Source organism: Zosterops lateralis (assembly GCF_965231275.1).
Source record: "Zosterops lateralis genome assembly, chromosome: Z".
Classification (NCBI taxonomy): Eukaryota; Metazoa; Chordata; class Aves; order Passeriformes; family Zosteropidae; genus Zosterops; species Zosterops lateralis.
This window is the reverse complement of record NC_139800.1, coordinates 19480640-19502264: the sequence shown is the minus strand read 5'-3', so window position 1 is coordinate 19502264 and position 21625 is coordinate 19480640. Positions and strand designations below refer to the sequence as shown.

Sequence of the window (21625 nt, the reverse complement as noted above, 5' to 3'; positions counted from 1 at the left end):
ATACTGTAGAGAATATCACAGGTATCTTTTAAATAAAATTCCTCAGGCAAAGTAATTAAAGATGATCTCTTTATGTTCACCATATAAACTGCCGGATTTTGCAGCTATTCTTTATGTTTACAATGTCAGGTTTCTGCTACACATTCTGTCATTGGATTAGTATTTTCTGGGTATTTTATCATTCAGTTAGTCAAATACGCTCACATTTATAAGAAATAACAGTTTCTAGTTCAGTCTTCAAAAAGTACTGCTTTGACTGTGTCATATTTCAAACAATCTCTTTCTAGATGTCAACAGAGAGGTTACTGAACATGCATATGCCAAGGAATTGGGGAGCCCAGTTGAAACTATCCCCACTGTTATCTCCTTAGTTTTTGGAACTGTCACCACAAAAACATTGGGCATATTTCAAGATGACAAATTTATCTACTGTACCTCCCTCAGATGTGAAAATAAGTCAAAAATCCAGATTAAAAGACATGGATTTGAGAGAGTTCCCCAGTTGTAACATGATAACCCAGTTATGAAGCCCTAAATAGAAAATTTCAAGTCTAAGCATAAAACAAATAAAATTAATTTTTTCTTTAAGAAATTGTTCCAGATTGAAGTTTGTCTTTGTGCCGGCAGAACTAACTGGTTAAGAAATAACCTGACCTCAGTTCCTAAATATTTCAATAAAAATGTATGAGGATGCATTTTCTTATATAAATTAATAAAGCATCCAGTAAAATATACATGGGTTTATTTCACTGAGCAACAGCAATGAGAATTTCCTGGGCTTACAATCAACAGTTTAAAAATTGTCAGCTGCCTTGAAATTCTGATTTATAACACAAAAGGGCAGGAAAATGTTAAAACAAATCTAGATTAAACTTCCTCCTTTTTTAAACACCTTATCTAAAGTCCATTAACATAGAAGACAGATCCCTGCTTTTTTCAGAATTTACCAGAAGGTAATCTCTATGTCAGGTCTAGAAGCACCTATGGTACATCAAAGAAAATACATCATACAATTTGTTAGCAAAACACACAGAGGGATAAGGAAGTGGAAGAAATGTACTCCAAAACAAAATATAAAGCATTTACAGTACTCCCCATAACTTTAAACAGAACTTTTTCAATCATCCAAGTAGCCGAGCAGGAGGCCCATTAGGGTCCCTGTAAAAATTGCCAGATTTTATTTTACTGCTGCATTTCAACATTTTAATATGGTTTATTGGTATAAACACATTCCTTTTCATATTTGTTTCCTCAAAAAATATTTTTTCACAGTTAATAGGTTGTGTGCACTACAAGGACTTTAGAGTGATTTTAAAAGCTGGAAAGCAAGACAGTAATCAGCTTTACAAATGCTCTGAAACTCGTAGGAAAAAGAGCTGTCCTTTGCTTCTAGTGAAGCAAAGATGAGATTTGGTGCTTACATTAGGTATTTTATGTGTTATTGACATTCTCAGAATTTCTCCAATGATCCCATTCTACAAACTGTACCTGCTCATTAATTCAATAAAGCTGAGTTTATATGGGGCAAACAAGAACCTGTTGCAGCACACTGGACATGGCCCAGCAGACAGGCTGAAACACAACAGAATTCAGATCATGGTGCCAGTTCTGTGTGAGAATCAAGAAAAAAATTGACCTTTTCTGAGACTCTCATACTGCCAGAACCATTTTAGCTGTGCTCCCTGCAGCCTTCGCCCCCAGCAGCTTTTGCAGCCCCATTGCAACCCTCTCTACATGCAGCATGCTCAGCTCTCCCTCTGCTTCCTTCATGCCAAGCAGCAAGCTGGTAGCCAACTGCAAGCTCAGAAAGTTCTGCAGATCTGGAAGAAACAGCAACCTCCATGCTGTGGAAGGCATGTAAAACATACTAGATCACACAGTGTAATTAGAGAGCACATAAAGCCGACCTTTAGTGCTTCCAATGCAAATCCAAATCCAACACTCTCTGGCAAACACATTTTATCTGACAGCTACATTTGCTTCACCCTGTCCAGTCTGTCAGTGTCACTGTCCTGCTCTCACCACAGGATCTTAGAAATACAGCAGTACCAAAGCAGTTTCTGTAGCAAGACCCAAGCCTACATGAGAAGCAGCTCTAACCATTTTACCTGCTACCACTGAGTTTTCCTATGTAAAAACCTTAAAAATTATGAATCAGCCTGATAATTCCAATTGATACTAATATTCAGAAATAATTTACCTGAACTAACAGAGCAAATAAATAAGTAATGCCTTTTATTTTATAACAGAACTCATAAGCTGGACTGTGCAAGCCCTTAGGTTTGACTCGTAATGTTACATTTACAGGACTTAAATTTCAACTGTTTTTTTTCCCCTTGCTTTTTCTGAAATTATGAAGAAAACAGCACTTTTCCCAGACATCACTCAAAGCCATAACTATTTTCATTATGAAAGGAGTCTAAGGAGCAAGAAGAGCATGAGCCATTTCGCATAAACAAGGGTAAAGGCTGGAGAGAATGGTGAGATCCTATTCCTTGCCCCATCAGCCATCCTTAGAAACACCCAAAATAAATACACATTTCCATATAATACTGTAGGCTGTTCAGTCCAAGAGGCACCATCATGGGAGATTAAATTTGAACGTAAGATGGGGAAGGGGACAGAACACTGAGAGGTGCTATCATCTCTCAACTTAATGAAATTCTGTGTTTCATTTTCTCCATCTCTCAATCCTCTTGCATCTATCTGAAGACCTTTAAGCTTGAGGTATGCTGCAGACACAGAGGCCATGTTCTCAAGAAAGCACTCCATCAAATAAACACTCCCTGCACTGAAGTTCATTATTCATGAAAAATAGCAACTATAGTTCACTCATAGTTCCTGAAACTTGACATCTCAGTTTTAAACGTTCAAACCACAGTTCAAGAAGTGTAAAGTACCCCAACTAAATTAATGTATAATGTCTCTGATGTGAAAGAGAAACAGTTATAGAAAGACTAACAGAATAGTCTTTGAAGTGGTAGTTAAACAATGACTTTTAATAAGCTTGGTTTTGGTTTAGATTACTAATGAAAAGATGAGAAAGGCAGTCTGGAATTAATCTTGAAACAAAATGCTGTTCTTTCGAGGTTTGATATGATACCATTAACACTGTATATGCTATAACCTTCTAATCCCTGGACTTACACAATAGAGTTTATTCAGCCTTTTTCTGGACCAGCTGTTGTTTTTTTCCATTCCATTTCTCCACTGTCTTTAAAATACCACTAACACTAGTGTGCTCAAAGAAAAAAGCACGTGCTAGCCTCCTTGTCCTTGGCTGAGGCCAAATGTCTTGTATATCAGATGATATTTCAAAGGCTCAGGCTCAGCCCCAACCCTGCTGTGCTTCTGCCACAAACATCAGCACTTAAAGCACAGCTCTTACAGATGAGAACTTCTTCCCTGAAGAAGGGAAGGGGTTGGTCAGCTATCGAAATTAATTATGCTAATATGACATCTTGAAAATTTTAGATACATACTGCTGTTAACATTTTCTATCCTTAGAAGTAAGTCCTGATAACAAATTTGTCAGCTTCAAGACATTTTGAGAGATAACTGTTGAGGCTCTCCTGTTCCAACCTGGCATACAAGATTTCATTTCCCTGACTGAGCCACTGAAGAGGCACCAGTACACAGACAACAGACATTGAAGCAGCAGAGCAGGAACAGACTTGGTCCTGCAGCTGGGGAGAGCTGACAGAGGCATCTGTAAACTCCTAGAAGGAGCAAGAGGAGGAATAGCATAAATCACATCATCTCACGGAAGGCAACCAACAGCATCCCTGAGGTGAGAGGTTAATAACTCCTGCCACCAGGCATCTTGCATGAGCTATCCTGCTGGGATAATGCCAGCTTCAGGTGAGCTGTGTCACACTCAACTCTTTGTGAATACCACTACAGGGCATGTTTCCAGTTTTAGCCAGAGTTTTGAGGGTGACAATTTATTTTGATTTCAGTTTCCTATTAGAGACTGATTGTCAGAGGCACTAAATCCCATTGGATGTCATAAGCCCATTAATTTATCTGCATTTCTGTTATGCATGGACTGGAGGTCACCAGTAATACCAGCTTCAATTAGCTGAACTCCCTGTGTTCACTACTAACAGAAAACTATGCTCAAATCCTTCTCAGACAGGAGGGGAACTGAGGCTTCCACACTAAAATGCCAACAAGTTTGAAAGTGTTTGCTGAGAACTAGGCTTGAACTTTGAAATTTTTACTCCTGTGGAAAGAGAATCAAACAAAGCCCTGCCAACTGACTGAGCCTCTGTTTTTTTTCTAAATGACAATTTCAATTTTTATTTGCAAAAATTCCTTGGCTCCTATTCTCTCCAGGAAGCGTTAAGATAATAAAGGTACATAAATGCATTGGACCAGAAAGGGGAAAATGCAGCTCTGCCTGAAAGAAACATCCAGTTCACATTCATTATAAAACAGTATGATTAATTATACTTAATGAGAGAAAAATATCCAAAAAAATAGATAATGATGACCAAAACCAAGTTACAACCCTAGACTGAGGAAGAGGTTGTTTAATAATTCATTCCCCAATATAAAGGTTATCACTGCTTGGACAACTTTCAGCTGCCTGTCAATGTTATCAGTCCAAGCTTTGCAGGAAACTCCCTTCTCTTACTTTCCTTCTTTCTTGTGACCTCCCTGACAGATGAAATTTCAATGCTCTCCTCATCTTCCATTTACTCTGAGGAAGACATGACTGACAGAAGCACCTCACCATGGGCAATGGATGCAATTGGGATTTTCTTTCTGAAAAGAAAATGCCATAAAGCAGAGAGTGGTTCAGAGAATGTTTTATCTGGAGAATGTCAGGCAAATAATGTCAGGCAAATCATACAGAAAATGACAGGAATGATCCCTTGTTAAAACCGCAGTTTTGAAAAAAGAGTTTGATTCAAATCCAAACCTCTGCAGAGCAAAAAGGAACCCAGACTGGGAGTTCAATAGACAACAGTGCAGATCAGAGAGGAAGGAACTTGATTCAGCTTGTTTTAAAGTTTGGGCAGGTAAGAAACTTGCTGCTAATTTCAACTTTGGCAGAATGGGAGACAGGCTAATATTGTGTTTAAACTGTGTTTAAAACGTACTCAAAATATAAAAATATCTCTCTGTGTAGTTTCAACTCAAAAGCTGTTCTGCAGAAGAGCAAAGTATTAGACCAAGACATTTTTTACAAGAAAGATTAATAAAGGACATAAAAGTTTTGGACTTTTTATTTTTGTCCTTGTCAAGTGTTCCTTCACATTGATTAAAACTGCTTAGAAGAGACTTTCTGTAGCAGTCTAATTTATGTGCACAAAGACCTCATCACTGCTGTTTAAAGAGCACAGGAATACCTATTTTTTTCAGCTAAGACACCTTGTTACATGCTGTTTGCTGAAATAAGTTTAGGTTGAGTATTTGCAAGAGAAAAAAAGTGGTAACTCTAAATGAGATCATGCAGGATTCTCATATTCTCTCCTATATTTTCTCCTATGCTCTTTCACAGAGAAACCTGAACATGCAAGAAAACAGTTCCACAAAATCTTCAAACAAGCACAGTATTTGAGGGCAGCAACTAAAAACATTTTCTATATCTTTTTGCATAACAATCTTCCGTCCATAAAGATGGTTGACTATTTCTTTGGGATAATTCCAGTTTTTAGAAAAAATGTGTGTCATCTATATGACCTTTCAGTGAACAGCATCTCTCCAATCTGTTATTTACATACAGTTTATTTCAGGATAGTACATAAATAGCACAGGGGTGCAGAATATCTGTGCAGCCCAAGTAACTGTGTGCGGTGTAGGATAAACACAAATATGGCCCCACTTATCCCTAAAAATGAGGGAGCTTACGAGTTAACTGAAGTAGCAGTGGATAGAAAAAAAACCTCCCAAGTTACGCAGTTACCCTCATTCCTAACTGACCATAAAGTTAAAATCTATGCTTAGAGAAATATTGTGAAGGCCTTTGAAGTACTATTGCTCTACAGGTGTCTCCCCAAGCCCACAAAATGGATCCGAGTTCAGGCAGCTGCTGGGACACAAAGAGTGGAGAAGACAGCCACAAGCAAGGAGTGGGCAAGCTGCAAGGACATAGTGCTTCATGCAGAAAAATTCAACTCAGACATCTGCTTAAAGTGTGTCATCTAGAGCAGGAGGCTCAACAAGAACATGTGACTCCACAGAGACTAATTCTGGACACTGAGCTCATATCAGTTCATCAGCCCTACAGAATGAGTACAGCACTTCTGAGAAGAACTGGAAATCTGTGATCTGCCCAGAAATAATAAGGCAACTGTAGTTTCTTATTAGAAGGTTTACAAGGAGTATGACTGAAGAATCTGGTCCTAATCAGACTGAAGGCTGAGCATTTCTGCCAATACTACTCCGGTAATGGATCAAGTGTTCTGAGCAAATTTTCAAACTCCTGTATCAAAAGTGTTTTACCAAATGCAGCTCTGAGTTTTCTTTTTCACTGGTGAAAATGTGGTTTACAATTATTCAACACTATTGTTATTTTCCAAAAGAGAAAGGGATGGATGTGATATGTAATAGTTTGAAGTGTACTCTCACTCTCCAAATCAACACTGCAGAAATTCAACATTTTCATTACTAAGGCATTTGTTTACCAAATGAACTGCTAAACTCAAGAATGGAATAGCATCACACACAGTCTAGTAGGGAAAACTATAGGTACAGAGCAAGAGCACGATATATTCCTCTAAAACAGTACTCAGTTAGACCTGCTGAATTAAGTTAGCCTGGATGCAGATGGAGACTCCTCAATCTGATGAGCAGTTAAGCAACCTTTCAATGAAGACATGAGAGAGACCACAGACTACCCTTAAAACTACAGGAAAGCAAGTACAGTAAGCAAGCATGCTGTAGCAAACACTATTTCTTTCCAGTGGCACAGTGACCCCACAGAAAGATTGGTGAATCACAACAAAGGAGAACTTTCCCCTGATATGTTTGATTCATATTATTTGGAAAATGGCTTGTCACAGAACTTTAAATTTTATTCAGTCTTTGAGTGAGGTAGCGTATACGATGCTTTTGGTGGTGACAAGTGACAATTATGACCTTTTAACAGCAATCCTGTGTTGCTACATTTTTCTCCCTCACTTCCTGCATAACACAAACACTTAGGTAATTCACATTGCTTCAGTTAATAGGAGCAATTTCCAGTGAAATACTGGAAGTAAAATTCCATCAGAAAAGAGAAGAAAATGAGAAAGCAATCATGGACTGGGAAAGCACTGAGCCATCTCAGGCCCTTGCTCAGCAAAACTTCGATCCACTTGGGTAAACCTTTAGTTTTGATTCCTCTCATTTAACTGGAGAGGAAGAATGGCAGAAAATACAGTATTTTATTCCTTTCTCCTCTCTACCTGTACCGAGAGCAACTGAAAAAACTTCCAGTGTATTCCGAAAACAAGATAAAGTTAATTTTCATTCCATGAGGATGACTGGGGGCGGGGGGGGGGGGGGGAGTGTTTTGATATCAGTTAGTAGCAATTGTCTCATTCATTGCTGCAATAAACCAATTCTCACATCCTCATTTCCCAGGTCTCCCACCTATGAAATGTTAAATATTGCTGTTCACACAAGGAGGCACTCACTTTTTTCAGTTCAGTGCAAACTGTTTCAGAGATGAGAGATACTCTGTGCTCTTCTGCAAGCTGTTTGCTTCCTTGTTCCTGTTTTAAAACAGAGGTCATTTTGACTGACTAACGCTATTTGCTCTTTTTTTCATGACAAGCATCTCATAAAAGGCTTAGAAGAGCCAGTTGCAGGAAGAAGAGCCATGCAGGGAGAAAGATGTTTTTCTCTAAACTGAGGTTGAGTTAACCTCAGTTACTAAATTTCATTGCGCCAACTTACCATCCTACGAATAACAGCCTCCGTGTCCTGGAGAAAACAAGTTGATTAAGCTGAATTGTAACTGATGTGACTAAATACAGGATAAACAAATACTGGGGAAATGTCAGCAATTTTCCTTAAAAGCAAGAAGCTACAGTGCCTCTACCAAGAGTTCTGAGCTTACAACCAGGAGCAAAGCTGCTTACACTGGCCACAATGTCCTTCTAAAACAAAGATAGGTTATTGCTTGAGAATAAAATATTGCCCTGGGAGTTTTTCCCCTCTCCTTCTTTCAAGTGATTAAACAAAGGATTTCAGGGTCAAAATCCAGTCTTACTAGTTCATTCTGGACACTTGCAAGCATAAAAACTGAAGACAAACCTTTGACAATATCAAGTTAACCATCAAAAAGCAAGACTGTGATTGAATAAAGTCCTGCAGTCAAACATAGGAAGAACAACAGGTAGTCATTGTCTAAAACAGCTTAAGGGCATTCTATACTTCTGCTAAATTAATTATGCCATCATCACTCAAAATACTTAAAAAACAGTTTTACACAGACAATGTTGCTCCTTTAACTCCCCTACCCCTCCTTATAACTTCACACAGCAGCCAGCCTCTTCTCTCTTCCACCCCAGCTTTACCCCATCACAGTTCCAATTTTGGAGCAAAATCACTCCAAATGCAAAAAAATCAATTTTAAGATTTGGAACTTCTCTGCAGACAAGGAGTTGGAGGCCCATGTCAAACCCAAACTAATCCTAAATTCTCATCTATCAAATACTTCAATGCCAAAATGAGGGTAAAACGTATGACTTTTTTTGTACACCCAAAGCTCCAATTAAATATTCTCAGAGATCTATTTTAATACCCTGAACTTTTCACTCCTCAGTTATATATCACAGGCTTCTGCAGCAATCAGTGGGCTTCAATCTGAATAAACTTAACTGCCCTCACCCTCTGAACAACAGCAATCTGTTCTCTCCAGCCCAAGAAAAAGAAGCCCAGCTGTTTGTATCAGTGCCCTCTTAGCAGCACTTAGGAAGAGTTTCATTACATCATAGCATTTTCACTCATGAACTTCACAAAATTTCTCTTATTTTGAAGCTCACAAACAAAAACAATACCTTGTGACAGGCTACATGAAAACAAGCAGAAGAAATACGAGATCACTTCTTTTTCTGTAGAAGGTAGGATAATTTCTCTTCCCTTACGTTATATCTCAAATTGTTAAGTTTTTAACATAATCTATTTGGAAGAGTAAAACAAATTACCAGATCATCAGCTTTCTCTCCTGTGGGCACAAAGGATTAGAGAGGTTTTTTATAAGGCACAGGGACACTTTTCATTTATCTTTTCTGCTACTTCTCACACATATTTTAAATGACAGTTAGACAGATGCTAGCAGTGTCCAGTATTATTATGCTACTTTCAAGACTAGTAACTCAGTTCTGCATGCAGCTAATGACTGAGTCAGCTGGCATTTGCCTGAGCAGCAATGAGAGTGTGTAGCACAAACATTAGTTTTAATTTACATCATTCACTGCAATGACTTTCCTCCAAGTACCTGAAACTTAAAGATAACAACCAATTATAAAATAATTAATGCTATCACTGCAAGGCTATAGGAAAGTCACTGATTCTAAAGTATTATTGCACGTAGGCAAGACAGGTGACAAACAGGTAAGACCATGGATATTCATGCAGTTGTTGTCACAGTAAAAGTTGTAAGGCTTCTTGTAAGCCTGTTGCACAAGGCTTCTTCCAAGAGACACAGATCTTGCATTAAAAGAAAAAAAACAAGCCTGGAAGAAGACTGCACAGGAGGTCAGCATCCTCTACCTATTCCATCCTGTAGTAACTATTTTACTTTTATTTTGTCTTACAACTAGTCTTCATATTCCCTGCCTGACAGACAGGTTAGTTTCTGACTAAAAGATTTCTATTATCACCACTCAACTCTGCACACTGACTCATTAAGCATCGAGGTGATTCAACTTCTTCAAGCAAAAATCATCACCACACTTTAACCTGAACACACACCAAACACAAGTGACAGAAATATCTCAAGCATCTTAGTTTAATTTTAAAAAGCCTAACAAACTTAAAGTTCAAATAAATAAACGCAGACACTCTGCATGATGGATCTCAGCCCACAAGGTTAAAATATCTGAACACCAGTTCCTGTAAGACATACAGTAGGCAACTCTTCATCACCTAAGCTCTGGCTCAGCAGTTCCTGAAGGTTGAAAACACAAAATGGAGTTTAAACTATAAAATAGAATTAGCTTTTACAATTAATCGTAAATTGCAAATTGGAAATGCCTTGCCTTTCCCAAAGGCAAGTGATCCCAAAAAGCATTATTCTAAGCTATCTGTGATGTCATGTGGGCGTATAAGCTTTCTGGCACCAACCTCAAAAGCACAAAGTACATGAAATCCTGAAAACACAGCAGAGTCAACTTTAAAATTTATTTATGCACAAAGTATTCACTAAAGCCTAAGTAGTGAATACATTTGGCACAGAATGCAAGAATTGTACTGTAAGAGAAGGGAATCCAGGTGACCTTGCCCCTGATAAGTAACAGCTGTGTTAATTACCCAATACAGCCTTGCCCCTGATGAATCACAGCTATAGCTAATAAAGATAAGTGTGATAAAAGGGAGTGGGTTTAGCTGGTAAAGGGGAATCGTAGAGGGTCATGATTGTGAGGACCATAAAGAAGGAGGAGCCTGGGGAGAGAGACTCACTGTTATGATGTCAGTCTGGATCTGCAGTTAGAGCCTGTTGTTGGAACCTGCAGTCATAGGCTAGCCAGGTAAAAGCCTGCATTTAGAGTCTGCAAACTGATACCTGCGGTCACAGTTTAGCAGAAAATAACCAGCAGTCAAAAGCTGCAAAGAAAACCTAGAGTAGGAGCTTGCTGCAGCCAGAGTCAGTGAATGGTTGGAATCAGGATGTCTAAACTGTAAGGAGGAATAAGCCAGGACCCTTTTCACACTGTCATAAACAAGCAATCTGTGTCTCAGCTAATTTCTACCCTCTAAAGAGAGGGCTGCTGCAACATGTATCACTTTACCTTTTTGTTCTGTATCTCACTTCCAACAAGAGCAACTGTTCTGACAATGTGTAGTATCAATAGAAGATGACACTGAATTCTTTCCTTCTTCTATCCCTGCTCAGAAATGAGGTAACAAAACACAGAATGGCTTGGTTTGGAAGGGACCTGAAAGATCATCTAGTTTCAATCCCCTGCCATGGGCAGGGACATCTTCCACGAGACCAGGTTGCTCAGAGCTCTATCCAGCCTGGCCTTGAACTCTTCAGGGATGGAGCATCCACAGCTTCTCTAGGCAACTTGTTCCAGAGCTTCATCACCCTGAACATAAAGAATTTTTGGTTAATCTCTTATCCAAATCTACTCATTTTCAGTTTAAAGCTGTTTCCCATTGTCTTATCACTCCAAGGGCTCGTAAAAATTCTCTTTCCAATCTTTCTTTCTTCTGGTACTGGAAGGCCATAATTACTTCAAAGCTTTTTTTCCTCCAGGCTGAAAAATACTCCACCCCTCTGGTCATCTTGGTGTTCTTCCTCTGGACTCACTCCAACAGCTCCCTGTCCTTCCTGTGCTGGGACCCCAGCTCTGGATGCAGAGCTCCAGGTGGGTCTCACCAGAGCAGAGCAGAGGGGCAGAATCCCCTCCCTCTCTCCCCTGCTGCCCACGGGGCTCTGGATGCAGCCCAGGACACATAATACACAACATAAAGGCCTTTCAAGGTATCTATGATTGTTATATGCTGTCACACAAAGGGAAAAATATAATGAAAGAAATGGTTTTACCCTCATGCACTTTTTCACACTGATTCTTCAACTATTATAACAGCCAAGATTACTGTTTGGTCAAAAACAGATACTACCTCTAAAGGCTGACCAGTTCAGTTAAAAATAGAAGCATAAATTATAGCTTACTACTTTATTACTTCATAAGACACTACCTTTGTTTGCCTGCAATATCATGAACATACTATCACCAGAAATAATTCTGTCGCTTTGGGATGAATAACATCAGACAGGGAGTTTAAATTGACAAGTCCATTAAAGCAGATTTTGCTAATCTAAGTGGTGCAGGGAAATTATGCTCTTTTTTTACAGTGTCTACATACAGTCAGTCTTTTTCTGTCTCATTCTGCACGACTTTGAAGAAAGATACAGGAGGCAAAAAGTGAGAAGTAGAAAGAAAATAAGCAGACCACACAAAGCAAGTACACGCCTTATTTCCGAGGATCTCCAATCCTCTCTCCACACTTAAAATTACTGCATATGGATGTTATTTCATCCATATGTTATTCCATCCATAGAAGAAACCTGGAAGACAGTAGGCAAGAACAACTTCTTCATTCTTCACAGACAAATCAAAGCTAATTTCTCTTGTCTAGCCCAGCAGTCATCAGAAGGAATGAAAACTCAGGGAGATATTTGAAATTGACACCAATATAAACATCACCTTTAGACACTCCTGGTTTTTCAAATCCAGGGTATTTGAAGTAGGTATACTCTATTAAGTATATATACATATTTTCACTTGATGAATAATAAAATGGGGCAGCATTCATATTAATTCTTATGGCTTCCCCTTAACTTTACCTTCCCAGTATCGCACAAGGTCGAGTAACTCTCCCTTCTCATCCTTCTCATGTTTCTCCCTTGTTACCATTTTGCACTACCTTGGGCCAGCAAACAAGAAGTGCAATTCAGGTTTATGAACAGAAATATAGGGGGGTCAAGTTGTTCTTTGCTTCTTTTTTCCCAATCGATACTACATAGCAGTAAAACTTCACCAGCAGTCATGACTGGAGATTATACTACATTCCTCTTTCCATTTCCCATTCCTGGAAAGGAACCAACTTCTCTTAAACCACTGACCTGTGAAAGAAAGAAACACATTCCTGTGTATTCTGCAGCTCTATTTGTACATTACTCGGGCCTTAGGTCATGTAGGTAATTACTGATTCATCCCTACCAATACTACACCTGTTTAAAGTTTGGTGCAGATTTAAATTCAAGGCCTCAAACATCAGGGAACCAATACAAAATCTTTATATTTTTGGTGTGAAATAAATCAAGGAAATTATTTTACTAAATAAAGGATCTAATTTTGTAATAATGAGATGCCATCTACCCTCTAGATATACTCTTCCCTTACAGCATAGTGTATTAGCTTGTCTCCACAAAAGACATAATCCTGAGTATTACTGCACCAATATTTAAGCCATTTTTAGTTATACGTCTATGGAAAAAAAAAAATCTTGCTGTTGATGCCCTGTACTTCACTTTCAGAATAACTAAATAAAACTCTTTAAATAATCTGCTAACAATCACAGAAAATCTAGAAATCCTAAATTTAAACCATGGATTAGAGGGGAGTTATTTTATGTTGAAGACAGAATTCACATACAGTGAGAATATTTATTAAAAATAATGCTGACTGCAAATCTTGTCATTCCAGAACTCCTCAAGAATTCAAGTTTCAAACTCACTGAACAGCTCTGGTTGGAGAAAAATTGAGGGGTAGAAAGGACCAAGGTGTGAAAAACATATCCTAATAGTAATAAGGAAGATTTAACTTTTCAGAGAAGAACACAGATGGGTGGCTCCTGGGGTGTTTTGATTGAGATGCTCTCATTTTGCATAATCTTTTCTTACAGAATTTTAAAAAGCCTGGCAGAAGGAAAAGCACACACCACTGGAAAATAGCTGCTTAAAAAGATTCATTAAGCAAATAGGCAGAAATCCAGCAAAATTAGTACCATTCAGTCCACATGTTTGTTCCTTTTCCATCAGGATGGCCCGTCTTCTCCTTAAAGCATTTTGAAGGTTATTTGCACCATAGATAATATGGGGATGGGGCGTTCCCTCCTTCTGTGGATGCTTTTTAATGGGCTCAATGAAGTAATCCCCATGGGGCAGATGGAAATATCCAGTCTGAAAATAAGCACAAAAGAGTTAATCTCTTCTGTTCAGTACTAGAAGTCAAAAGTAAATACACTCTTCATACCACTAACCCCGAGCTTTCCCCATAAGTCAGTCATTACACTGGAGAAATATGAACACAACAGGTTTTCAGTATTTCTTTTGCTGCATACATCTAGGCTGTTTCATACCTCACAGTCCAAAGGAAAACAGAAAATATATCTACTTCCTAATAACCTGAAACTGAGGCAAAGACTCTCATATTTTTATAAAGCCACTAAAAGGTCAAAAGTTGATTTGCCAAACATGATGCACAAGGAAGAGCTGCATCTTGTTCTTCTGATGTTTTGCATCCATTCCCTGGAGACCAAGACCAGAATAAAAGCTGTTTCATAAGTGCAAATCAAAATCCTGTTCCCAGCTGCAGTCCCACAATCAATTACCTAACCCATGAGATGGGCTGGACTCTGTGGTCCATGTTTGGCTCAGACTATAAACCCTCACTGACCTCCAGGCCAACAGTGCAATGGAAGAAATAAGAAGTTTTTTGTGAATTAGCAAACCATTAAGAACATCCAGTAGATCACCTAATAAAGGCTACAACATTTCACACGCTGAAATTTTTGTATCAGCCTTCCCACTTTGCCTAAGCTACAGGGCCCTTGATACTCATCTGGGCTGCACAGGACTCACTTCCAACCAGGCATGGCCTTGGTCCATTGTGCCTCAGCATTTTGACAGAGACTGCAAACATTGCAAACCCATCATATTGTCCTTCCACGTCAAGATATATGGAGCAGCATTAAATCTAAAAGCAAAAGATCCACTGACCACCCAGACCACACTGGGGATGTGAAAGGAGGCTAAAGAATTCCAGGCTTAAGGCTTTGCCTCCTCTTCACTTTCTTGCTGTGGTCAGTGCATCCCTCTTAGCCTACTCTGGAAGAGGGTAAAAAAACTCAGTAACACTCTGTTCCTGCAGCTGCTGTATTCAAACATAGAGTGACAGACAAATTTTTACATCTTTTCAACTACTCCAAAGCCTCAGAGTTTCTCTGGATGGTTGGAAAAGCCAGTATAAAGGTAAGGACATAAAAGAAAACATATGAATAGAAGAAAAGCACTCTTACAAAACTACAAAATAACCATGGTCTCTACATGTAAGGAGACAAGGGGCAGCTCAGTGAGATACCTTCTGCCTCCACATGGATTGCCACAGGCCCAAAACCTCCCACAGCAAACCTGGACAAATGCATAACAGCGACTTTCATTTCACAGTTTACCCAACAGTTCTGAATATCAGAAACTCTTTCTTTTCAATGAAATTTAAGGCTTTAAAGCCAGAGGTTGGCGCTGGTTTGAAGCTGTGTTTATACCCCTAAAGCATCAAAGGTTCAGGACTCATAGTCACATATGTTTGTTCATCTGGGATTACAGCTACTGCCTGTATGGGTTTTGTTTCATTTTTAAGAAAAAAAGAGATTCAGACTTCTGGTTATTAAACAACATACAAAAAATGCTCATGTTTCTTTTAAATCATAAATCAAGGCACAGGACCAGAGTCACACTACAGAAGCAGCAGTTTTATCCATGTTCACACTGGGTAAAAACTGTCAGGCCAGAGCGAATCCATACAGCAAGAATGTATCTACAGTGGCCAGACCAGGAAATCTGTGATGTGGTTTTCTTCAGTCTGCTCAGGGAACCAGTGCACCCCAACAAATCCTTGCCCATTCCTTTCCATTCCACAGGGTTCAATCTCTCCTTGATATTTCTAATTTGTGGCTGGATTATTTGATTACTTTGTGGGGTTTTAAACCAGATAGGACCAGGAAGAATTCGTCATCTTCATTTGCAGACCCTGATTTTTTAGAGCAAGTGGCAATAGTTACTGGATTATTGTGTCAAGGTCTGTCTACAACAAGAAAGGCCAGACAATCTTCCAAAAGGTGAAGTAAACCTATCATCGGTAACCTCAATCTCACTCATCAATGCTTGCACGTTAAAATTCAGCTGTTTATCCATGCTGTATGGAGCAGGAAAAAAAGCAAAACTTCATTATATGAATGTGACTGTAAAAGCCCATTTCCAGCACACAAGGGCTTTCCAAAAGCTTAGAGACTTCCAGCACTTACTGAACTCTTGCTTTGCCTTTGCACTTTCACCCTGCACAGGCTATCCACCAACAAATTAAATGCTGACACTAACTAAGACCAAAGAAAAAAAAGATCAATCTTCACATTAACCTTACTTCAAAGCACTGGGGACTGGCAAAATTCCCTTTGCTGATTAAATACATCTTTAGTTTTGCTCTTCATAGCTGTTCTTTTCTGACTCACAAATATAACAGCATTAAAGCCCATCAGATTTTAAGCTATGTAAATACAATATAAGCTTTTTCTGAGGAGTTTGTAGCTTCACCTGCTTTTCAGTGCATTCACACAGCCTCAGAATACACAAAGGAGGGCAGTTATGAAAGCCTCACCAGAAAAAAAAAGCCATTCATATTTACATTTATGAAAGGGTTTAGTTATCACCACAGAATAAAATGACTGCAGAAAACTGAGAAGTTTTCCTCAGTTGAACTTCCTTATGGAAAGCTACCATGTAATACAGCAACAGAAATGCTCAGAAAATAGGGGTGGGGTGTGTGTGTTTGTGTGGGGGGGTATGTGTTTCTCACAAAGCCTACAGGTGAAAATCTACACATCTACCACAGTATTTTTTATAAACTGTTGTTCTCCTCTCTTTCAAATCTCACTCTTTGCCCTCAGATTCTGACGTTCTGTGGCTGCAAATGTTTACTATACTGTATTTGGGAGTGCTGCTATATCACTTAATGGGATTTTAAATTCATATGCCTCATTATTTTGACACAAACAGCTCCCTGAACACATCACATCTCCTACACTGCATGTCACTTTCCAAAAGGACAATGATGATCCTGGGACACTTCTGACTTAAAGTTTTCAACCAACTGTTTTAATTTTCAGTAGAACCTGCATTTTCCAGTGGAAAGCACATATTTTCCACATATTTCTTCCAGTCAAAAGCTTGGGAGTTTGTCAAAATACAGTTTCTGGCATATTTTTTTTCAATCAGTTCCACATGGGAAGCTGAAGCTGAGTCCTGTGGGAAGGAAAAGAGCAGCTTTACCCTTGGGTATGGTATTGAAATTGCAATACTAACCCAGACAGGAGGGCCTGGAATTAGCGGGTGTTTTTCAGAAGAAAAAGAGAGGGAAAAAACAACAATCTGTAGTCTAAAGTTACAATAACTGAGTATGTTGACAACAATGCAAAAAAAAAAAAAAAATTAAAAAAAAAAAAAAAATCAAAACATCTATAGTGAGAAGTGAGTAACTCCTTGAAACCAAACAATATTTCTGACAACAAATTTCATACAATATTTTTGACAATAGGACAGTGACAGAATTTGAAAATGCAGTGACTTTTAGAAGCAACATGAAACAAAAATAAGAGAACAGGATCCTAGTTTTACCTTTAGGTACTTTGCTCCAGGTGTTTATTATAACTATAATATATGGTAAAAGAAATTAGGTTTGAGTACAAGAATTAAAGAAAAAATTGTGACATATTAAGCATTCATTACCAGAGAACTGCAGCTGCAAATAATCTAAATTGAGCTGGTAAAGCAATTGATCTGTTAACAGTACACATGCTGAAATTATTTTAGGTAATCACTTCGTTCCTTTCAGTATGTCCCTCTTTTTCCTAGGGATCTTTCTTTTTGAATTTCTCATCTGTTCCTATTTCAGCCAAAAGAAAAACCAGGTGAGATTTTTCACTACATCCTCAGACAGAGCTGAAAAAAATACACCTGCCATGATGTTGCTCAGAACAGAAAGAGTTGGGGTTTTAGGTACTGAACAATTTAATGAAAGACTTTTATGAACATGACCCACAGAAAAGGAGGGCACTCTAACGCACTTCTACAGAAAAAATCTATGCTTTTAGCATGACTTAGTGAAGAAGGTGTTGTGATACTGAAACACAGCCTTGTAGTTTAACATAGCTTTGGTCTGAAATGAAAATAGCTTATTTTTAGGACAAAATAAGTAAAGAACAGAATACTATAATTCCATGAGATTTTACATTCCTTTGTCACACTTGCTATAATGTATTAGGAACTGCCAGAAAACTGGCTAGAGGTGCAGAGTTATGCCCTGGACAATGTGGGCTCAGAAAGTTCAGACATAGAGTATAGGGGGAAAAACAGCCAAATGTAAAGCAAGATGGACTTTTGTGGAAATCTGGAGATGAGGGATTGTCTGACATCCTCCAGTTCCCAGGTTCCTAAAGGACAGACATCAGTTTTGGATACTTCAGAGAGATAGGTCTTTCTGGCTGGAGGTATGTCCTCAGCTGAGGAGAGAAGTCAAGTCTCTAGGGCCACGTCTGCCAGCTACCATACAACTACTTAAGATACACAATCACTCAGCTGAGAGACTTGGCAGAGAATCTCTGCTCTGGGTTATAGCACCAGCTTGTTGGCAACCACACTCAACTTCATTCCTTCTCACTCTTCCAGGACGAAGGCTATCTAGGTTAAGTCTAAAGAAGCTAATGCATTAAAACTCCCCAGCTTTTATAAAAACATGTAAGAGAAGCAAACAGTCCAAAACATGCTTTTATTTGCCCCTCTGCTGTGCAACAGATACAGTTCATTAAATAATTCTGAATCAGGTGTCACTTCTATGGACCTCAAACTCACTACAAGCTTTGCATCTCACACAGAAACTGAAGCAGCCTAGGTACGTTCATTTCTACTGAAGGAAATTCTCTGTGAAATAAATCTTCTGTAGGGACTGCAGCATGCTTACTTGAAAATGTACTATTTGGAACATGAAATATTAAAAAACATCTTTGTTCATGCTTCATTCATTCATGGCATCCTCCACTATCATCTTTATTGTCTATCCTAAAAACATTTATTACTTCTTCTATTTTGTGATTTTCTGTGAGAATAAATAGTCCAGAAATCTTATTCTTACATTCACTTGTGAGTGCCCTGTTGCTGCAGCTGTATTTGCATTGTAGAAATATCCAATCTTCTTTTCTCATTGCAGAAGATCCACAAATGATAATAATTGCCTAGCCATGAAGTTTCTATGAGCCTCCTTAGAGAGCATCTCTGCAGCTCTGAAATTCAGTAATTCATGAAGAACATGAAGCTCCTACGTCTTCTAACTGTGCCCAGCAGCAGTCACTTAACGTTGTCCAGCTCCTTTCCACGCTCTCACTTTATACTTTTTGAAATATGTCCCGTTGGATCCACACAAGCCAAAACTGTTCTTCTTTGCTGCATTTAAAGCTCAGACACGCCATTAAATTCCAACAGAATAGAACTTTTTTTCACTACAGTACTAGCAACTGGATATTTTTTTGGTCTTGAAATAGAGCAGATAATATTTAATAAATTTTACACAGCTCTTAGTGCTGGTTACAGTAGGCTGAAACAAGGTGTGTTTACCATACGCTGAGCATCCAGCAGGTAGATGGCCTGGCACAGTTGATTAGTAATTGATTAACTCAAACACAGTTTCAACCCTTCTTCTATTTACCAGGGTGATTTTCACACTGCAGCTGAGACAGACCACCAAGAACTACCTGATGTCCACAGCACTCTCAGGATTTGAGGTTCCTTCTGTCAGTATCTCCTTGTTGATTAACTGCTACTGAGTCCCCTGGGTCTTTGAGAAAGAGAAGGTCATAGATTTTTGGCTGCCTGGTCTGTCCAAAGACAGTGAGAGGACACCCCACCAGCACAGCTTGGGTGTACGGTGCCTCGCCAGTGCTCTAAGCCACACAGCAAGTTACATCAGTTGAAGATGTTACCTTGAGAACTAAATATGCCCAGATGAGTTTTCTCCTGCAAAAGTCAGCTAGGTCATACTGGCACTGCATCAAGCAAGGACTATGAAAACATAATAAGGTCTCAAGCTGTACCTCAGGGTGAACATAATGGCAAGCTAAATATAAATTTGAAAATCAATCAGCTTTGCTATCCAGCTTGAAGGATGCTCTCCAGTGAATAGTAACTTATCTTTTATGAGTTTTTTAATATTCCTCATATTTATGCTTTCCCCTTTCCCCTACTCCCCTGTTTTTATATTGGAAACTTTAATGGCAACTAGTGGGGAAAAAACTAATAAAAATCCCTCTGCTTTTCCAAGAGCAAGAGGCTTACTTTGACTTTAGTCCCAGGAGGGTGAGATTATCAAGTTTTTACTTCATTTGGGATCAAAAAACAACTGAGGCAAGTGCTACTGTTCTGAGACAAAACAAAGAGTTTGCCCAATTCCTCCAAAGACAGTTTGGGAAAGTAAGAAAGAGCAACAGCTATTTTCTTCAAGGAAAATACTCTTGGAATACCTCCTTCTAATTTTTCTAATCAAATTTGTTCAGAAAGCATTGTATCCAGGGAGCTTATTTTGTATAAAGTGGGGATTTTTGTCACATTAATATTAAAACTGTCTTTCATGAAAGTGCAAATTAACTACGTAAAAATATTTTGTATCTCTCAGCGTCTGAAATCCCCTCTGACACTTTGAATGAGAAGTTTTGGAACTTTGATTTGGAAGCCAGTACACTTTCATAATCTGCAAAACAGGTTATGTTTGATGATTTAAAGCCTATCTATTGCTGAAGAGTAAAGATTTAACACCAGATTGTTAAGAGGTTCCGTGTCTAAACAATGCTGTGCTTTCTATTAAGAATGAAAAGACAGGCAAGAGGATTCACATAGCAGACATGATCTCTCACAGAGACACAAAGCACCATGGCTGTTTTGGCTTCCTGTTCACTTATATTCTAAAACTAATTTCAAGCCAGTGAGCATGACAATGTTAATACTGCAGAGTTCAAACTTTATTAGAGAATAACTAAATGCAAACATTTGATCAAATGACAAGTGGCTTTGTTTCTATTGACAATCATTGCTTGTGTTACTGTGACCTACAGGACCCCCAGTCAACAGCCAGAAAGCAGAGGTACAAATGATGACAGCTGCCACAACATGTGCAGACAGATGGAAGAAAGCACAATTATCCCATTTTCCAGTGGATGAGAGTCTGTCAAGAACTTTACTCCTCCCAACAGCAGACCAAAGGAAGGTCACAGCCAAACGTCTTCCTCTCCTCAGAAATTACTTTGCTTGATGAAAAATAAGTCTGTGAGGAACATCAAACTGACCCACCTGTTGATGCTCTTCTCCCCACCTCACTCTGTTCAGCCCAAAACCAAGAAGTGATGTCAGAAGCAGACAGGATATTTTAGGTCTGGATTTGTCACATAGGTGTGTTGGGAGAGGAGGATTCTGCCTCTCTTTTCTCCAAATTCATGAAGCTCCACAGCACAGACAGGACTTAAGAACGGATTTCAGAATGCCATGGAGGGGTCATGCCATCACTTATGATCAGTGTCATTTCAAGGTGACCTTCAAGATGCCCCATACTGATGCCCTCAGCCTCTTCTTTACTTACCACCCATGTTTCCAGTCCCTTTCCAGAAGGTACTAAAGGAACAGCATTGTGATGTGGAAGAATCTTCTAATGAATCCATGAGGAGTCATGGATTCTGCTCAACAACTGCAGCTTGAAGCACACTGCCCTTGTTTCCAGGGTGGTGTGTGCAAGCAGCTGTTCCATGTACTCTGCACAGCTTTGTGACAGCCTGCAAGCCATGTTCAAGCTGCAGCTTGTTGTGCTATCCCTAGGGAGGAATGAAGGGGAAGGAGCTTATCAAAACCAAATACCTACAAAAC

At 39.0% G+C, this 21625-nt stretch overlaps 1 protein-coding gene across 1 annotated transcript in view; it reads right to left on the bottom strand.

The window, feature by feature from the left end:
• ADAMTS12 (ADAM metallopeptidase with thrombospondin type 1 motif 12) overlaps positions 1-21625 on the bottom strand; it is a gene marked incomplete at its 3' end in the record, with an annotated part of 144342 nt that overhangs the window by 78262 nt on the left and 44455 nt on the right. The window contains exon 3 of the mRNA XM_083884040.1: positions 13678-13852. Coding sequence (XP_083740166.1) covers positions 13678-13852 — 175 coding nt within the window. The remainder of the gene's footprint in view (positions 1-13677; positions 13853-21625) is intronic.